Genomic DNA, 20,311 nt, shown 5'->3' with positions numbered 1-20,311 from the left:
ACACTAGTAAGGAGCAGGGGTGTCGCCATGTTTTCCTTCCAATTCATCCAGCGAGACCTGTAAAGATAAGCTAAGCTAAACTGTAACTTTTAAAAAAAGCATTAATGCTCCTTACTGCTCCTTGGATTATAAGACGCACTGTTGATTTTTGGGAAAATTAAAGCATTTTAAGTGTGCCTTATAGTGCAAAAAATACAGTAGTTTAAACCCTAGTAATTATATTTCTACCTGAGTAGTGAATGTAAATACTTTTGGCACCGTTCTCAGGATTTTATCAGTTTACTCTCTGCTCTTTGCTGCAGATCTTGGAGAAAGCTGCAGAGATTGCCGGAGCCAGTGACTCCATGTCAATGGTTGGTACTCACTTACAAATCTTTGGTCACAGTTTTTCCCATTTTAGTCTGAATAATTTCAGTTGCTGAATATTTGGTCAATCCCTATCTGTAACTACTGACTGTATATGTGCATGTTTGCAGGGTCGCGGGGGAAAGAAGTTCCATATCGAGCTGAAGGAGATCATGGAGAGGGATCCACTCTCTCAGCTCTGTGAGAACGAGAAAGATCTGATCTGGACTCTTCGCTACGACTGCAGAGAGAACTTCCCCCAGTCCCTCCCCAAACTGCTGCTGTCAGTCAAGTGGAGCAAACACGAGGACATGGCTCAGGTACATACACACACACATATTTACACGGACACAAGCTCAATAGGGGTGAAACAGTACGTGTATTCTTTATGAACTGTCACTGTACGGGGGTCACAGTTCACACGCAGAATACACATTACACAGGCAGTACAGGAGACTTGTGGAACAAATGAACGTAACCCGGGAAGTGTAGCTGTAGCACTGTTGCTATTAGCAACTCACTACTGACTTAGCCTGCGCTGAGAAGTTTAGCTCGGACTGGAAGCTGGAGCACACAAGCAGAGAGCACGGGCAGAAACGCAGAACATTCAGACTGTCCACACACCATCGTTGGTCGTTTTCCAGTGTAAACGCAGGGTCGATCTCACTCTCGCTTTCCCTCGCGCCATCTGTCTATCTGTCTCTCTCTCAGATATTATAATACAGCACAAAATGATCTAGTCTGCCAGACTGCCTAAACCAAACTACACTTTATTACTGTGCCCTCACAATAATACAGGGAAATTCCAGCATTAAAAAAATGAATCTGATATTTCTTAAAAAGAACTCGAACACTGAAATGCATCCAGTAATATGCTTGGAACAAAAATATTTGTAGCTTAATCAGTTCAAAGTAATTCTGTTGTTTTTGTTTTTAATAAAGCGGCACAATCAGGCTCACTGTTTGTTTGTTCCAACAAGATCTAAAAGATGGAGCCTCTCAGGATGACCGTATGAGAGACCCCTGGTTTCAAGCACATTCCATCCCCCCCCCCCCCCCCCCCCAAAAAAAACATGATTATAAAGAAGTTTCACTGTTATTATGAAGTTAATAACGGTGAGGCTATACAGAATGCCCAGCCTCTTTTTTTCCCCACCAACCGTACCCGAAAATGTACCGAACTGTGAATTGTCTTTACCGTTACACCCCTAATACTTACACACACTCACTGGCATTCTCTTTCCCTGTAGCTACAGGCTCTGCTGCAGATTTGGCCCAAGCTGAGTCCCCGAGACGCTCTGGAGCTGCTGGACTTTAACTACCCAGATCAGTACGTCCGAGAGTACGCAGTCGGCTGCCTGAAGTACATGAGGTTAGAGCTTTGCACTTCCCCTCTTTTTACCTGTGTTTTATTTGAGAATAAAGATCCGGACACTAATGCCAGATCTGTTCATTAGAGGTGGCACCCCTGCCAGATTGAGAACTGCTAATTTTATTTAGAGTTCAGTCAGGAGGAGCTGATAATTGGCAGGTTTAAGTTTTAGTTTTTTATTCTGCTAGCACCATAGCCTCTCCACCAAATTGCAGTATTTTTCCGGAGTTTCAGTTTAGTTCTCCAGCTGGAGTAGCGTTAGCATTAGCCGCTAACCGCTATTTCCCTTTTTAAAAGGAAGTATTATCGGCCTGTAATCTGCTCCAAGCCCCGGCTAGCACTGCTGGAGCAGCATTAGCATTATCCGGTAATCGTACTCGCTATTTTCCCATTCAGAGGGAAGTATTCTCGGCCTGTAGCTTGCTCCTATCCCGGCTAGCACTGCAGGACCGGTTAGCTGCTAATGCTAATGAAATTCTGTAATCTAAGCTTACTGTAAATAAGCTGAAGCACTTTATTCACCCAAATAAAGGAGAGAAATCTGTGTAGAGTAATATCCAGCGCTCGTTTGACCTTAAAAGAAAGTCTTTTTTTTAATTACAGTTTTGTATAATTAACCTAAAAATACGTACTACTTCTTCACAAGCTTGCTTTTTTTAGCTGAAAGAAACCAGCTGTGCAGGGCTAGGAAGATAACGTTGGCTAACTGTATGGATTCGATTCAATGTAAAACAATGATTGTAAAATCATATACTGTAATAAGTTAAAACTGGTATGGTATCCTCAAAATCTCAACTCTCTCTCTCTCTCTCTCTCTCTCTTTCTCTCTTTCTCTCTTTCTCTATCTTTCTCTCTCTCTCTTTCTCTCTCTTTCTCTCTTTCTCTTTCTCTCTCTTTCTCTCTCTCTCTTTCTCTCTCTTTCTCTCTTTCTCTCTTTCTCTCTTTCTCTCTCTCTCTTTCTCTCTCTTTCTCTCTCTTTCTCTTTCTCTCTCTCTCAGTGATGAGGAGCTGTCGCAGTATTTGCTGCAGTTGGTGCAGGTGTTGCGCTATGAGCCATACTACGACTGCGCCCTGACTCGCTTCCTGCTGGAGCGCGCTCAGACCAATCGGAAGATCGGACACTTCCTCTTTTGGCATCTTAGGCAAGTGTCTGTGAGCAGCAGGCTGTGTGGTAATGCAGAGTGCAGAGTCGACAGCTTCTCAAATTTCTCTCTTACATCGCCCTCTCACACACACACACACACACACACAGACACACACACACACGAAAAGGTAATTTGAACCTTGTTTAACTGTTTATTTACATATGACTCATGGGTCTGAATTAACAGCAGCAGTGATTACTGTTTGAACAAACAGTAAATCTATAGGCCGATGTTTTTAGCTGTAATTTCAATAGTTTGCATTAGTTTTATATTAAATGTCTGTAATCGATTCTAAATGTGTGTGTGCTCTTCCAGGTCAGAGATGCACATGCCAGCAGTAACTGTACAGTTTGCTCTGATATTGGAGGCGTACTGCAGAGGATGCATTCCCCACATCGAAGTGCTTAAAAAACAGGTGATCTGTCTGTGCTTTTTTAAAATATATACAGCTCTGAAAAAAAATTAAGAGACCACTTTAGTTTCTGAATCAGTTTCTTTGATTTAACTATAATCTGTAGGTATATTATATCTAAAGGTTTATGTTTGAGTAAAATTAACATTATTGTTTTATTCTATAAACTACAGAAAATATTTGTTCCAAATTCCAAATTAAAATATTGTTATTTAGAGCATTTATTTGCAGAAAATGGGAAATGACTGAAATAATAAAAAAGATACAGAGCTTTCAGACCTCAAATAATGCAAAGAAAACAAATTCATATTCATAAAGTTTTAAGAGTTCAGAAATCAATATTTGGTGGAATAATCCTGGTTTTTAATCACTGTTTTCCTGCATCTTGGCATGTTCTCTTCCACCAGTCTTACACACTGCTTTTGAATAATTTTATGCCACTCCTGGTGCAAAAAGTCAAGCAGTTCAGTTTGGTTTGATGGCTTCATCCATCTTCCTCCTGATTATATTTCAGAGGTTTTCAAATTGGTAAAATCAAAGAAACAAAGTGGTCTTTTATTTTTTTCCAGAGCTGTATATCACATACCCATATTCCTTGACTACCAGCCACCAGTTTAAGGCTCAGCTCACTGCCTCTCATGAACAGTTTACCCATATCTTGAAAGCTGTACATCAGTGATCCGGACATGTAGTGTGTAAATGGGGCAGTTGTGTGTATGATGATTGTGTGTGTTTACAGGTGGAGGCTCTGAGTAAACTGAAAGCAGTGAATGAGCTGATTAAACTGGGAACTATTAAGTCGAAGAATAAGACGAAGGACGCTCAGCTGAAGGAGGCTATGATGAAGTGCCTGAGACAGACCGGCTTCATCGAGACCCTGTCTGACCTGCACTCCCCCCTCAACCCTCACATACTGCTCGCCGGGGTCCAGTAAGACTGACACACACTTACACACTCTTAAACACATTTACAAACATTTACACACACTTACACACTTTTACATATGCTTACATACACTCACACACACTTACACTGCAGAGCAATAATAAAATAAAATAAAATAAAATATAGTCCATGATTTTAATTAATCCCAGCGTAATATCTTTACCTCTAACTCTCTCTCATGGTGTCTCTCCCTCTCTCTCTCCCTCTCTTTCTTTCTTTCTCTCTCTGTCTCTTTTATTCTCCATTATCTTTTTTACACTAGTTCTCGCTCTCCTTTTCTCTCAGATGTGCTCTCTCTCATGTTCTCTTTTTTTTGCTCGTTCTGTCTCTCTATTTCTGTTTCTCTCTCACTCTCATTTTCTCTCTCCCTCGTTCTCCATGCTTCTTTTTGCTCTTGTTCTCTCTCATTCTTTCTTTCTCTTTCGCTCTCATTCTCTCTCTCTCTCTCTCTCTCTCTCTCTCTCTCTCTCACACACACACACACTGTCATGCACTCTCTTTGATTATCTTTCTCTTTTTGCTCTTATGTCCCTCTCTTCCCCCCCTCCCACTTTCTCTCATTCTTTCTTTTTTTTCTTTCTCTGTTCGTTTTAATTTCAGTTTAAATGTAAATAGCTTTATGGGCAGGAATTACGATTTAACATCCTTTGCCAAAGCAAAGAAAAATTGCTTAATATAAAAAGGTGGTAACGATAACCATAATAAGATCAAATACATAGATATACATTTGCACACAAGTTACTTAGATATATATACAGTATATTTACACACAAAATCAAAATATCTACTTCTAATAAAACATATACATTAATGTGTGCATAAACAAGCTAATGCTCTCTCTCTCTCTCTCTCTCTCTCTCTCTCTCAGTGTGGAGAGGTGCAAGTATATGGACTCTAAGATGAAGCCTCTGTGGATTGTTTACCATAATAAGCTGCTGGTCGGAGACACACTGGGAATCATCTTTAAAAATGGAGACGGTGAGCATAAGAGAGAGGGGGAGGATTAAAGAAAGAGATTGAGTGATGGAGGGATAAAAGAGGAGGGAGAGTTATGGAGGGAGGATGGGTTATTGATGGTAATAAAGAGAAGGTCAGATGGTAAAGTCAAAGTGTCTCTCTGCTTCTCAGACCTGAGGCAGGACATGCTGACCCTGCAGATCCTCAGACTGATGGATTTACTGTGGAAGGAGGCCAATCTGGACCTCAGGTAGTCTGTCTCTCTGTCTGTCTCTCTGTCTGTCTGTGCGTGTGTTTACCTTTAAAAACATCCAGAATGACTCTGCATTTTGTCATGCATTAAATCAACACTTTTAGTGTTAAATCAACACTGAGTGTTAACATGCTCACTGTGTTGGTTTAATGCTGGTAATTTGCTGTGTACAGTCTGTGGGTAAAAATCCCTAGGACAGCTGCTCATTCACTGTTTCGGGGATATTGAAAAAGCGTTGCATTGCTGTGAGGTAGTGCTGGGCAGTATTGCCAAAAATACATATCACAGTATTTTTCAAGATTTTGAAGGCATCACTGTACATCACAGTATTTTTATTATTATTTTATTTTTTGTGAGTGGGCTTTAATACTGTACTGTTAGGAGTATATATATTATAAAACACTAAGGCTTTAAATTAAAGTTTTGATTACTATAGGGTTTACTTTGTCCCACAAAATCAAGGATTGGCAAGATTAGAATACATTACTTTATTCTCCTTTTGTCCCACCAGGCGTAAATGAGTCAGAAAAAACATTCAAACCAGGAGAGAGGAGCAGCCATATGTATTATAAATGACTGTTTAATTAAGTCAGATGTAGTAAAATGCACAAATAAATACAACAGTAATGGAAAAAAATCAGCAGCTGACAAGCTTTAGGACAGTTGGGGATAAAAGTTAGTCTGGAGTCCTCTGTAGCATTTTAACTTCTGCTTTTTATTTTTTGCATGACTGGGCTTTAAAATAGGTTTGTGAGTTACCGCACTGTTAGGAGTTCATATAATATAAAACACCACAGCTTTAATTAAGGATTTGATTACTATTAGGTTTACTTTGTCCAACAAAATTTCACAATATGTGAAGAAAAACAGCTGAAGAATATAAACAATAGACCTTAAAAGAACATTTAAGCAACAGCAACTTTAACACAGCTTCCTTTACAAACAAAATTTTTAAAAAAGTTCCATAAACACTATAAACGGCCCAACAATTCTCAATGTTTAAGTCTCCAAAGAGATATTTTTCAAAAGCTCTATTACACAAGACACAAGTTTAATATAAATTTACATCTTCGCTGCTCAGAGTTGAGTATGTCGGACTGTAGTCAGCGTGTTTACCGTGTTAAAACAACCTAGGTGGGACGAACCGCTAGCTGATAGCACCCTGGCTTACTGGAACACCTAGGGCATTCTCAGTGTGCAACGCGCTGCTAACGGTAGCTAGCGATGCTGCTAACCACACTGTTGAAAATATTGGAATTCTACGCTTGCTGTAAATAAACAGAAGTGCTTTGCTTACACAAATAAACTGTTATTAGGAGAGAAATCTGTGTAGATTAACATCCAGCACTCGTTTGCCTTTAAAAGAAAATAGAGAATAACAGTTTTGTTTACTTAAGAGCCTCCAGCAATGAGACCTGTTGAATTAGAAGGGAAACATGGCGACACCCCTGTTCCTTACTAGTGTATCTTAAAATGCACCTTACAATCCAGCATGCCTTATTTATGAAAATAAATGAGAAAATAGATGTTTATTGATAGTGCATCTTATAATACAGTGTGCTTTATAGTCTGTTAAATACAGTAACAACTTAGCGTTACATTTTTAGTACAATTCATCCTTTTAACAAAACATGATCGGCCCAATTTCAGACAACAGTTTCACTGTTCTACAGCTCAATGCATTAAGGGGGATGGGTCCACAAACACTCTGATCTATATATAGTGTGTGTGCAAAAACACTGCAGTTTAGCAGGAGAACTAACACCATGTTTCTATTTCAGAGATTTTAAAACTTGGTGCAGTGGTCAGACATAGAAATTGCTGTACCATTTTACTTTGTGACAAATTGGTTGATTTGTGAGGTTTTTACCTTAATGTTCTGTGTGTAGTTTTGCATGTTTGGCCCATCTCACGTTTTCACTCTTCACAACAGCCATGGTTTAATCACAAATGAAGTTAATTACATTTTCAGCCCACATGTGCAGAAACGTAGCAGCTTTACTGTCAACTTACAAAGCTTGTCTGATTTTCAGAATCGTGCCTTACGGTTGCCTGGCAACAGGAGATCGGACAGGGTTGATTGAAGTGGTCTCTTCAGCAGACACCATCGCCAACATCCAGAAGAACAGCAGCAACATGGCGGCTGCAGCCGCCTTCAACAAAGACGCTCTGCTGAACTGGCTGAAAGATAAGAACCCCGGGTAACAGAGTGAAGTTTAATATTATTTATAAATTATAATAGTGCTTAATCATTTTAAATCGGGTTATATGATGGTGAAATTAAACACCTCCATGTCTGGCTGAGGGACGTCCAGGAGAAATCTGGAACAAAACTTACAGGATTTGAAATTATTTCTTTGAAACAATATTTGTTTTGCTTATTTTTACAGTGTTTATGTTTCCTGCATCTGTTTTCGATTAATCTTTTGATTACTATTGTTGACTCAACTAAACTGGATTAGTTATTGCAGGCCTAATCTGTTGTAATGTGATGTAATGTAATCTCATATTTTTGAGATTTGTATTGTTTGTAATAATGTGTTTAGATGCCTAAAAACCTGCACAGTACTGTATATGTGATATATATGGTGTGTTCGTGACATTAGGGATGCTTTGGAAAAAGCCATTGAGGAGTTTACGTTGTCCTGTGCTGGATACTGCGTCGCCACCTACGTTCTGGGCATTGGTGATCGCCATAGCGACAACATTATGGTCCGCAGTACAGGGCAGGTCAGTACAAGTACCAGTGTGGCTCTTCTATTGTAATACTTTTATTATAACCAACTGGATTAGCAGCACAGAACCACAGGTGGTGTATTAAGTGTGTGTTGTGTGTTTCAGCTTTTCCATATAGACTTTGGTCACATCCTGGGGAACTTTAAGTCCAAGTTTGGGATCAAGAGAGAGCGGGTTCCTTTCATCCTCACCCACGACTTCATCCACGTCATCCAGCAGGGCAAAACGGGAAACACGGAGAAGTTTGGCAGGTAATTCCAGCTCTGAGATTTAGTAATTTAAACTCTAAAATCAGACGTGATCTTCACAGAACCTACCATTCCTACATTAAAATGATCCAGTATTGAGATCCATATCTGTGAGGGGTGAAAGAATGTGAACCTTTACTTTCACTATCTGGTGTTCCCCCTTGTGCAGCATTAACAGCAACTAAACACATTTCCAGTAACTGTTGATTAGTCCTGCACACAAGCTTGGAGGAATTTTAACCCATTACTTTATAAAAAAAAAAAAAAGGCCTTATTTTAAAACATTAATTTTATTCTTCTTGAACCATTCTTTAGTAGAACCACTTGTGTGCTTATGGTCATTGTCTTGCTGCATGACCCACCTTTTCTTGAGATTCAATGCAAAGAATGCAGAATTTGTTGTTTCATTAGTCGTGGCAAGCCGTCCTTGCCAAAAGCAAAACGAGCCCAAACCATGATACTACTACCACCACCATGTTTTAAAGAAATTTTAATTTTTTATTTATTTATTTATTTTTTTTTTTTTGCATAAATGGTGTTTGTGTTGCCATTTTTACAAAAACATTTTTCATTTAAAGCAAAAAATATCTCTTTTGGCCTCGTTGATGAAACTGTGTGTTTTACAGCTCTGCAAAAAAATTTCAGTTTGTCTGATTGTGCTATTTATAGGTATATATTTGAGTAAAATGAACATTGTGATTTATTCTATAAACTACAGACAACATTTCTCTCAAATTCCAAATAAAAATATTGTAATTTAGAGCATTTATTTGCAGAAAATGAGAAATGGCTGAAATAACAAAAAAGATGCAAAGCTTTCAGACCTCAAATAATGCAAAGAAAACAAGTTCATATTTACATAGTTTTAAGAGTTCAGAAATCAATATTTGGTGGAATAACTGATACAGTTTTCATGCATCTTGGCATGTTCTCCTCCACCAGTCTTACACACTGCTTTTTGGATAACTTTGTTACTCCTGGTGCAAAAATTCAAGAAGCTCAGCTTGTGTTCATCCATCTTCCTCTTAATTATATTCTCATTATAACTCATCATTTGAAACATTATCACTGCTGACAGTCTTAACTGTGTGTGTGTTTGTCTGCCTCTCTCTAGTTTCAGACAGTACTGTGAGGACGCATATCTGATTCTTAGGAAGAACGGGAATTTGTTTATCACTCTGTTTGCGCTGATGCTCACTGCCGGTCTGCCAGAGCTCACCTCAGTCAAGGATATCCAGTACTTAAAGGTACAGTACACACACACACGCACACACACACACACACACACACACAGCACAAACACTATTTGCAAAACAGTGGTTCTCTGTATAATCATGGCAAATTAAAGAACCATATGGATGTCCAAATCCTTTCTGAGTGGTTCTTTAAAGAGTTAGGCAGGTTGTAAGGAGCAGTAAAGCCACTCTGCTGAAGTGCAGCATCATACTGGAGTTTCAGTGAAGTTTCTCCAGCACTAAGGCTGGAGCAGCATTAGCATTAGCTGCTAACCGCAGCTCTAGCTCTTTTGCTGTTCAGAGGTGAGCATATCGGACTGTAGTCTGCATGTTTACCGTGTTAAAACAAGCTATGTGGAATGAACCGCTAGCTGATAGCGCCTTGGCTTACCAGAACTCTCAGGGTTACTCAGTGTAGCTCTGTCGGGCAGCATTTATTAGTTCTAAGCGCTGCTGCTAACCATGCCGTTGAAAATATTGGACATATAAGCTTACTGTAAATAAACAGAAGCGCTTTACTCACCCAAATAAACAGTTTTCAGGAGAGAAATCTGTGTAGATTAACATCCAGCACTACACACTACAGTTGTGCCTTATAATTCTGTGTGCCTTATGTATGAAAATAGAACAGAAAAGAGACTTTTATTGATAGTGTGCCTTATAGTCCATATAATACGGTAAGTGGTGTTAGAAAAATAATTCTTAAGCAATCTTTTGCTTAATAAGTTGCAAGCCATGCAAGCAACCATGTCCTTTAAAGAAGAAATCTGGTGTGAAATAGACCTGGCATGTAGTAAATAAATGATGTGTACAAACTTTTGTTAAATAACCTCCATTTACCCCCAGCATTCTGAGATACAGCACTTTTAACCAATTCACACAACAGGCTTACAATACTAGTGATTGGGGGCATAGAGTTCACTATGTTTACATTTCCGTTAACAAGCTCAAAGTAGCTTTACACTTCATTTGTAGATTTCTGAGGGCCCTGATATTTAAAACAAGGAACTGAGAGCTTTGAAAGGGCACAGGTAGCTTATTATATAAAGGTACTGTTTATACACACAGTATCTTCAGATAGTTCTCAGGCCACTTCCATCTTGAACAAATAGCACGAACGAATAGGTAGGATATCGACAGATTGCAAAATTAATTGTGTATAAATGCAACATCCAGAATGTATGCATTTTTCTAACTTTTTTTATAATTAAACACAGTAAAGATAAGATTACCGATCAGCTAATTAGTCTTGGCCATTTAGTGAATTAAACTTAATGACAGCAAAAATATCTTAAACTAGGCCGGCCTGCTTGGTGGTCTGGCAAAAACAGATTACCGTATTTTTCACGCTATAAGGTGCACCGGATTAAAAGACCTTATATTGAAGTAAAACGAGAGCTGGATGTTAATCTACACAGATTTCTCTCCTGAACAGTTTATTTGGGTGAGCAAAGCGCTTCTGTTTATTTACAGTAAGCTTATGTTTATGGTTAGCATTAGCTGCTAGCCGAGGTAAGGAGCAGACTAAAGGCCGATAATACTCCCCTCTAAACGGGTAAATAGCGGTTAGCGGCTATTGCTAATGCTACTCCAGCCTGGAGAACTAAACTGAAACTTCTGAGTAACACTGCAGTTTAGCAGAGTGGCTTTAGTGCTCCTTACAACCTGACTGGTAAAATTCATACAAAAGGCGCACTGACGATTTCTGGGAAAATGAATACATTTTAAGTGTCTTATGTAAGGGTACAGCAAGTGTAGCTTTAAAATGTGCCCCTAAAGCTTAGAACAGACATTTGTAACACTTATTTATTTATTTATTCATTTATATATTTGTTTGTTTTTGATCAGGACTCCCTGGCGCTGGGAAAGACGGATGAAGAGGCTCTGAAACAGTTCCGGCAGAAATTTGACGAGGCTCTTCGGGAGAGTTGGACCACCAAAGTAAACTGGATGGCTCATAACGTGGCCCATCGCTCCTAACACACTTGTACTCTCTGCAACTCTCTCTCTCACACACACATATATATATAAATATATAGACACAAACAGAGAGTCAGGTGACTTGAGAGACAATGCCTGCGTTTTAGACTATGAGACCCAGATTATGGGTCTCTTCTACTTTACCTTATGATCCCACTGGACCTCTGAGGGCCGCATGGGGCCGGAACGGATCAGGGAAAGTGACCAATAGCCTTAAAGAAGGGAACAGAGGAAGGGAGAACTTTCAGCCCCCCGACGACAGCAATCTTCCTCATTTTAAAAACACCTGCTCAACACTGAAGCTCACACTGAAGCCCACACACTGGAATTGCAGCATCATTATCGGAGTGTCCGGATCTCACCAGGGCTGATCTGTTCTTCTGGACAAAACCTGCTGCAAGTGGTGACCGGACCAGCGGTTAGAAACCAAATCGGGGGAGAGAAGAGCTGAAAACACTGAGAAACACAATTTTTAATGAAGATAAAACGGGAACAAGAATTCTGAACTTTCAGGAGGGACTATTAGTGTTAAAATGATTATTCCACATTCCAAGTTAAACTTGCACCCCTCTGCATTTACAGCTGGAGCCCCCTTTTCTCATTAGCGCCCCCCTGCCTCTCTGCTGTTAACACAGAGTGTAGACTATGCAATTATGGGTTGTGTTATTGAGTCTGGCCAAAATTAGTGCAGTGCCTTCTGTGTAATTCACCCCTGCCCTAAATATCAAGTCGAAACTGCAGTAAACCGAAGACTTTTATTCCATTTAATTTGTGATTTCTAATTTTGGTTATTTTATATGTTTTGTTTTTATTATTTTTTTTTTTTTACTTGGCCCTTTCCAGAGCGATTCTGAGGCCAGAATGCTGGAAACGTTATTAGACGAGCACGCAGCACAGGCCGGGAACACTTTGTGCCTCGATGCAGATTTTTATTTCTAATTTAATTTATGTGCTGAACTACTTCAAAGAACACTGAAGTTTTATTTCTTTCTTTTTTTTTCCATTTTCTGTTCCTGTCGTCATGGTGTTTAAGTTATTATGAGAGATAGATAGAGATTACACTTTCCTAGGAAACAAACACTGTATTTACATCTGCTTTTAGTAAACAAACACTGAAACGTCAGAGCGAAGAATCCCCATATCCTTCCCTTGTTGTAAGCACCTGTACCACAGAGGTCACCAGACACCTCTTGGACGTTCACCTGCAGCCCAAAAAGCTTAATTTGAGCATTATTTAAGACTTCTTTGAGATTTCACTTTCACGATAAACAATGAAGTAGTTCCGTTCCACCTTAAATGCTGCTATAGTTGCGTTCTGATGTTCTATCGTCACCTTAAATTGTACAAAATTTCAGCAGGCAGACATCGATCTAGATATACTTTATATTAAAATATCAGGCATCAGCAATTTAACTCCAATCCAGCTCTGGGTCTTTGTTTTAACTTTACTGTAAACGGGCAATATTGTTCATCCTGCAGCACTGAGGAGGGAAAGTTCTTAGAAGGTAAATTGAGAGTTTAGTTAGAGTCTGCAGTGTGGAACTATTGTCTGAAACTACCGTATTTTTCGCATTATAAGGCGCACAATCAATAAATGTCTGTTATCTGGTCTGTTTTCTTATGTAAGGCGCATTATGTAACACTAGTATAGAACAGGGGTGTTGCCATGTGTTTCTTCTAATTCAGCCTGTCACGCTAAGCTAATTAAACAAAGTTAATTAAACAAAACTGTATTTAAAAATTAGCTTTTAATGTCAAACGAATGCTAGGTGTTAATCTACACAGATTTCTCTGTGAAAACTGTTTATTTGGGGGAGTAAAGCGCTTCCATTTATTTACAGTAAGATTTGTTTTCCAGACTTCCACAAAGACATAAGCAGCTAACCACTAGTGCTAATGCTGCCCGACAGCGAAGTTCCGGTGTTCTAGTAAACCAGGGCGATATTAGCCAGCGGTTTGTCCCACATAGCTTGTTTTAATGCGGTAAACAGGCAGACTACAGTCTGATATACTCATCTCTAAACAGCGAAGGAGCTAGCTCTTAGCCTATTTAGCAGCTAATGCTAATGCTGCTCCAGAAGTGCTAGCCGGGGTTAGGAGCAGGCTACAGGCTGATAACACTCACAGCAAAAGAGCTAGGGCTTAGGGCAGTTAGCGGCTGATGCTAATGCTGCTAAAATAAAAGTCCTGCATAAAGCTGTACTTCAGTGGAGTGGGTTTACTGCTCTTTAATAACTGACTGGTAGAATTTATACATAAGCCACACTGATGATTTTTGGGAAGAAGAAAGGATTTTGTGCCTTACAGTGCAAAAAATATAGTATGTATGTATATAAAAATACCACAGAACCCTTTGTTTTACTGGAGGGAGAACCACATGACTTTTCACACAATTTTTGTTTTTACACTAGCACTGAACTAAAAGCTACAGCTAAAGTACCCTAATACACATAGAATACACATGAACAAATTACAGCACATTCACCCCACAATAGTCAGGTAGGTCAGTCAGACTGGATTATATGGAAGATATTAAAAACTATAAAATAAAAAAAAATAAAATAAAGCCAACACTTAACTAAATAAATCAGTCTTAAACTATAACCAAAAAATAAAGTGATTTTATTTGGGTATTAATCAGCAGCTAATTTTATCTTATTAAAACTGTGAGACAGCATTATTTATCAGATAGGATCGGTATTGGTTGATACTCAGCGTTAGGAGATGCAATAATAATCGTCCACACCTGATTATCTTATCACTGCCTTTAGAGGCTTAAGTGGCTCAATAATAAATTTAGGTTGTTGGCTGGTGAATCTCCAGGAGAATGTTAGGTGATCACTGCTTTGCAGCATTATTTTACTGAACCCTTCACCCACCTATTCGTTAAGGTGCATCCTGGATATTTAAAATGAGCACATGTATTATTAGTCGATACTAAAGTTTCATCTTTCATTCTCTTTTAGCTCAAAATTCACAAGAGGCATGCCTTAATATGCTTTATGTGAATTTTCACGTGAAGTTTGATTGTGCTACAATCTGAAATCTTCTCTGAAATCATCATTCGCTCTGTAAAGCTATTTCCTCAACGCTGGCCATTTCTATTTCAACGCTTAACCTGACTAAGGATAGGCTTGTTCCTGATTTGTTGGATCAGGAAAATGAGCTATCTATCTGTAAAACAATGATTTACTATTTTACAATGTATTAGCTTTGTTTCGACACTGACCAGGACAAGGACCTGGTAGGTCTGTTTCTAGAACAGTCAAACCCCCCCCCCAGCCCACCCCCCCCCCCCCAAAAAAAAACAAAAAAAAAACGGATTTTGTACCAACTCAGCTGCAGCTGATTTCATGTTCAGCTTTACAATGCATGGTGCCGGATATATATGTATACAAATAAAGGATTTAAGGTGGAACTGTGGAGCCAGAATGGAGAGGTAGCACTGTTTTAAGGTGGAACTTCAAATTTTTTAAGCTTTGTAATTCTCCGCTCTGATCACCTGATAAATTTTTACTGCCTTTATAAGTGTTGGGCTAGAGATATACTTGCTGTTTACTATGCATTCACGTGTGCGTGATAGACTGCTGTATCGTATTTCGCATCCTGCATATGTTTGGTTGGTATCGGTTTTGCACATCCCTAGAATGAGACTTGTCTGCAAGGAGTAAAGTGGAAAGCTGTAAAGAACATCTATATGCTCCAAAGCCTAAGCTGCAGCCAAAGTGGGCTGTAATTTTAGCTACTACATCCTACAAGGCCAATGTGTGGAGAGATGTAAAGGACGCAGCTGATGTATCCTTCGATGTTTTCAATTGCGAAGCTGAAAATGAAAAGCGGCAACGCAAAATTTCAGCTACCACATCCTAGAAGGCCAATGAGCAGAGTAATTTAAAGGACGTAGCTGATGTATCCTTCGAAGTTTTCCAATTTGAAGGGGAAAAAGAAAATAAGGACCACAAAAATGTATCTACTTCATCTTAGAAGTCCTATATGCAGAATGATTTAAAGGAAGCAGCAAAATGTGTCCTTTGAAGTTTTCCAATCCAAAGGGAAAAAGTAAATAAGTGCCACAAAAATTAAGCTACTACATCCTAGAAGGCCGGCTTGCAGAATAATTTAAAGGACGCAGCTGATGTATCCTTCAAAATTTTTTCCAATGCAAAGGGAAAAAGGCAAAACAGAGCAGAAAACAATTTTTGGAGCAGAATTGGTATTAAAAGGTTTTTTTTGTTTTATTGCAAGTTCATTCATATTGGTGACCAACAGTCTACTGAGAAGGACCCTTTACAGGAATTTACTACTGAAAACATGCCCTACCTCAACTGCAGCCTAGGCTATGGAACACAACTCAATAACTATTGTATGTTATGGTGTGTCGTTTCTGCTGTAGCAAGTGGAGGCCTCTAGTGGAAGCCTCCAGTAATACACGTGTAGCACACACACACAAGCAGCCGGTTGTCTGGACGAATGCATGGCTTATGACCGAACAGCAAGTATATCCCCAGCTTTAGAATTTAGAGCTGAATTAAGGACCAGGAGTGGAAGCACTATTTCCACATCTGGACTACATTCTCGTCGTTGTTGTTTTTTTTTTTAAACCTCTGATTTAATGTGATGTAATTTACACTGCAATATGATTATGCCTCTGTACAGTGCAGTTATACTGAAGCGGTGTGATCCTAACTGGACCAATGCTTTTTTTTTCTTTATTTTCTTTATTTTTTAAGTGTATTTTATGTGTTTTTTTTCTCCCAAAACTTAGAACTATGGTTCTGAACTTAACCAACAAATCTTGTGTGAAAACAGCCTTAAACACAGACAGCGGTTATGGATGTTTTATAATGGATGTTTTTAATATTGATAACCTGCTGGGAATCTGTAGTGTTTGCTGGACTTGTTTTCAGAATTGTGTGTATTGATATAATATACAGAAATAGAAAAAAATATATATATATATATCAGAGCTAAATGCACAGAGCCTTACTCGTAAATGAGACGTGTAGTAAAGAAGTCCACTCGTTTCTCTAAATTCTCTCTCTTTTAAAAGTGTTTTAGAAGAACAAGTTTAGCGTTGGGGTTTGGCGTGAAATAGTGGTTGAAATTGTCGAAGAATTTAACAGAAGTTTTTACAGTGGTGGTGATGATGATAATCAGGTATCAATATGACTAAAAGCCTGGCTGTGTTCAAATTGCAGTTAAATCTCTTTTTCTTCTTCTTTTAAATCAGATCAGCTAAGATTCCAGAGACTCCAATCCGCACTATTTTTCTTATTTACTATGGATCAGATGGGATTTTGCCTGTCTGGACATCACAAATGTATCTGCATGGGTTGCTGTAGTATCAAGAAGTCTGTCGCTTCTTCTATCGCTCTGGATTTGATGAAGTCAGTTGATGTTTAAACACGTTGAATTCTGATTTAAGTGTTTATATATGAGTTGGAACTGATTCTTAAAAATCTGATTTCATGTGGATGCATGAATCTTGCATCTGTACAAATTTGATTGTATTTACTTTTTTGACCAGTTCCAATTCCAAATCTGGTTTGGATCCAATAAAAATAAAAATAAATCCTTTAGATTCATAAATCACTCGTGTACAAATACGATTGTGATCCCATTTTAAACCACCTCTAAATATGGTTTGGATCAAAAAAAAAAAAAAAACTGTGGTTACTTGACACATCTAAATGTTCCAAATTTAAGATTTGGGCCCAACAGTCTGAAAACATTAGTTTGAAAAGCCTCAACACTGGTATATATATATATATATATAAACATATAGTCATTTAATAAACTATTTTTATCATTATTACTATTTACTAATTAACATCCAAACCCAAAATCCTGAGTCTTATTTTCTTATGTAAGTTGTATATTGAATGACCGTAATGGCTAATCTAATCTGAACAAATATGTGACAATTTTTTTGCCACACAACACACATTGCCTGCATGTATCCATCCACCATTTTAACGATATGCCTTAAACAATATTTAAAAATGTATTTTAGACCCAAAATCTTCTTAAAACGTATGTAAAACAGTATCTCAGGCACCATATTTTTTATATGTCAGATATTCCGACAACTAGCTAATCACCACCACTGACTGTACACTATTCCGATACAATAAGTAAGATTCTCTATAACAAAGTGTTTCACACAAAACCCACTCAGAATTATTTTGTTCACTTTGTTTAATCGGAAAAGATTAAATATACAGAGAATTTGCAGAAATGTTTGGAGTTCTGGTGTAATGAGGAGCTGGTCTACTGCCTGAATTGGTGTTGGTGCAATATGATGTGAGTTTTTAGACGAGGGGTGTGTGTGCGCACTACTGCTGCTGTATGTTACACTGCTAACCTTTAGTTTCTGACACACTGAATCGCTCACTTGTCCGATGTCATAGGAATGCTATTAAAGTTTTTTTTCTCCATCTGTTCTAGCGTTCTCCTTCAATTTAAAGAATGTATGCTTTATATGTTTTAGCACAATCTGTATGAGAACAGTTTGAGAGTCACCAACTTCAACTAGCACTAGTAATGAGGCCTCGGACAATGCATTCAGAGGAAAGCGCCGGATCTCCAGATTCAATATGTCAGGAGACAGATGCCCCATGCCAGCCAGCATATCACTGGGGAGTGATAACTCAGGCCTCTCTCGGACTTCGGCTGCTGACCCAGGATTCGAACTAGGGACCCTCGGATCATAGTGACGACCATAGTGTAGACTAACCCTAATTTATAAACCCAATTTAAAAGGAAAATACGTAGCTGTAGTTTTGCTAAATGTGATGCATTTCCAGAATAAAAATGCGTAGAGCTAAATGCAAAAATAGAATATTGTATAAATTTTTTTATGTAGTGCAGTGTACAAGAAATAAGTTAGAAGATACAAAAATGTTCTAAAAAGGTTCTAACTTTGATTTTTTTTATTTCGAAAAGTTGGAATGAAAAACTAGATCATTGAAAATTTGATTGAAAACACTTTTTTTTTTACTATACTGAATTTTTTTTTTATACCCACTTCTCTATTTTCTAATTTAGATCCGTTCAGAAAATTAAATTGCTAAACGTTACACTGACCATTGAGCTTTGACTTTTTTTTTTTTCCCCAGCAAGGAGTTTAAATGTTCTAGTTTTAACATTTGTTTCACCATTGTCTCAAGAACAGACCAAACACATACCTCATATGCCACACACAATTTAATGGCATTCAATTATTTTCCATTTAGTCGGTCTACATTAAACAAAAGTGCATTTCAGTTCTCATACAAAGAAATACATCAGAATACATTCAAAATAGGGCCATCACAATCATATGGACAACAACGCTGTTAATGTTAGCTTAACTTTAAAAATGCCTATCTTTATATTGTCCTTAATTGCTTTTATTATTGATAATGAGAGCCCTAATTAAAATGCTTCGACACATATACTCGCTTCATCTACTGTATAACTGTACTCAGTGTCAAAAGCATAGGACTTAGCATAGGACAGAAGCAGTACTAATGTCTACTAAAAGTCCTACATGCACTGGAGGTTATTTTAGTGGTAAAACTTGAACTTTGTATTTGTTCTATAAATATTTTCCAAGACAGAAATTCTGACAATGATTTAAACAAATATTACAATGTCATCATAGTAAAAAAAAAATCTAGTTTTAGCTAACAGGCAGATAGTGGTACATTCCTGGACTGAGTTTCTGGATTTCAGCCATTTGAAAAGTCTTTTTCCTGGATTGTGGTCAGGAACTTTGTTGAAGGATGGTCAGGTGTAGTTGCTGAAGTGGTCAATTACAGGCGATTGACACAGTGGGTCTTTTTTGGCTGGAAAAAAGAAAAGAGGGTGAGAGAACACTGAGGAATATTTTAACACTGAATTTCTTCCAGGATGTAGCTGGATTACATAATTCTATTCTGTTTTAGGTGCCAACCGCCAACTGGCACATTTGGTGGTTTTGTTCCTCTGATGGGCTACAGACACTTACACAACAGGCAGCTGAGAGTGTGAAGATAATTTTCACACATACTGCTGATTACAGGAGCTCGCTTAAAGCAAATCTCAGAGCCCTACTTTCAGGAAAACCACTACTGTATTTTTCACACTTTAAGGAGCACTTAAAATCGTTTTAATTTTCCCAAAAATCATCAGTGTGCCTTATAATACAGTGCTCCTTATGTATGAATTTTATCAGTCAGGTTGTAAGGAGCAGTAAAGACACTCCACTTAAGTACAGCGTTATACAGGAGCTTCAGTAAAGTTGATTCAGTACAGAGCCTGGAGCAGCATTAGCATTAGCCGCTAAGCTCTAGCTCTTTCCCCGATCAAAGGAGAGTATATCAAACTGTAGTCTGTGTTTACCATGTTAAAACAGGCTACATGGGATGCACTGCTAGCTAATATCTCCCTGGCCTATCGGAACACTGAGGGATTCCTCAGTGTAGCACTAGCGGCATTAGCCAATGACCATGGCTAGCGCTAGCAGCTAGCTGCTAATGCAGATGCTGCTGCACCCAGCCTTAGTGGAAATAAACAGTTTTCAGGAGAGAAATCTGTGTAGATTAACATCAAGTGCTTGTTTAAATGAAATTTTTAAGAATTACAATTTTGTTTACTTAGTTTAGCTTTAGCTTTACCTGCTGGGTAGTGAGACCTGCTGAATTAGTAAGAAAACATAGCG

At 38.3% G+C, this 20,311-nt stretch overlaps 1 protein-coding gene across 1 annotated transcript in view; it reads left to right on the top strand.

Moving 5' to 3' along the window:
• pik3cb (phosphatidylinositol-4,5-bisphosphate 3-kinase, catalytic subunit beta) overlaps positions 1-13,369 on the top strand; it is a 48,112-nt gene extending 34,743 nt beyond the window's left edge. The window contains exons 12-24 of the mRNA XM_022673160.2: positions 303-353; positions 477-665; positions 1,596-1,717; positions 2,716-2,859; positions 3,178-3,277; positions 4,014-4,204; positions 5,088-5,197; positions 5,348-5,426; positions 7,463-7,630; positions 8,036-8,159; positions 8,271-8,416; positions 9,528-9,660; positions 11,497-13,369. Coding sequence (XP_022528881.1) covers positions 303-353; positions 477-665; positions 1,596-1,717; positions 2,716-2,859; positions 3,178-3,277; positions 4,014-4,204; positions 5,088-5,197; positions 5,348-5,426; positions 7,463-7,630; positions 8,036-8,159; positions 8,271-8,416; positions 9,528-9,660; positions 11,497-11,628 — 1,689 coding nt within the window. The 3' untranslated portion in view covers positions 11,629-13,369. The remainder of the gene's footprint in view (positions 1-302; positions 354-476; positions 666-1,595; positions 1,718-2,715; positions 2,860-3,177; positions 3,278-4,013; positions 4,205-5,087; positions 5,198-5,347; positions 5,427-7,462; positions 7,631-8,035; positions 8,160-8,270; positions 8,417-9,527; positions 9,661-11,496) is intronic.
• The last annotated feature ends 6,942 nt before the right edge of the window (positions 13,370-20,311 follow it).

Source organism: Astyanax mexicanus, chromosome 4 (genome assembly GCF_023375975.1).
Source record: "Astyanax mexicanus isolate ESR-SI-001 chromosome 4, AstMex3_surface, whole genome shotgun sequence".
NCBI classification, from domain to species: Eukaryota; Metazoa; Chordata; class Actinopteri; order Characiformes; family Acestrorhamphidae; genus Astyanax; species Astyanax mexicanus.
Note: the sequence above shows the minus strand (reverse complement) of the source record. Positions and strands in the feature narration are given on the sequence as shown.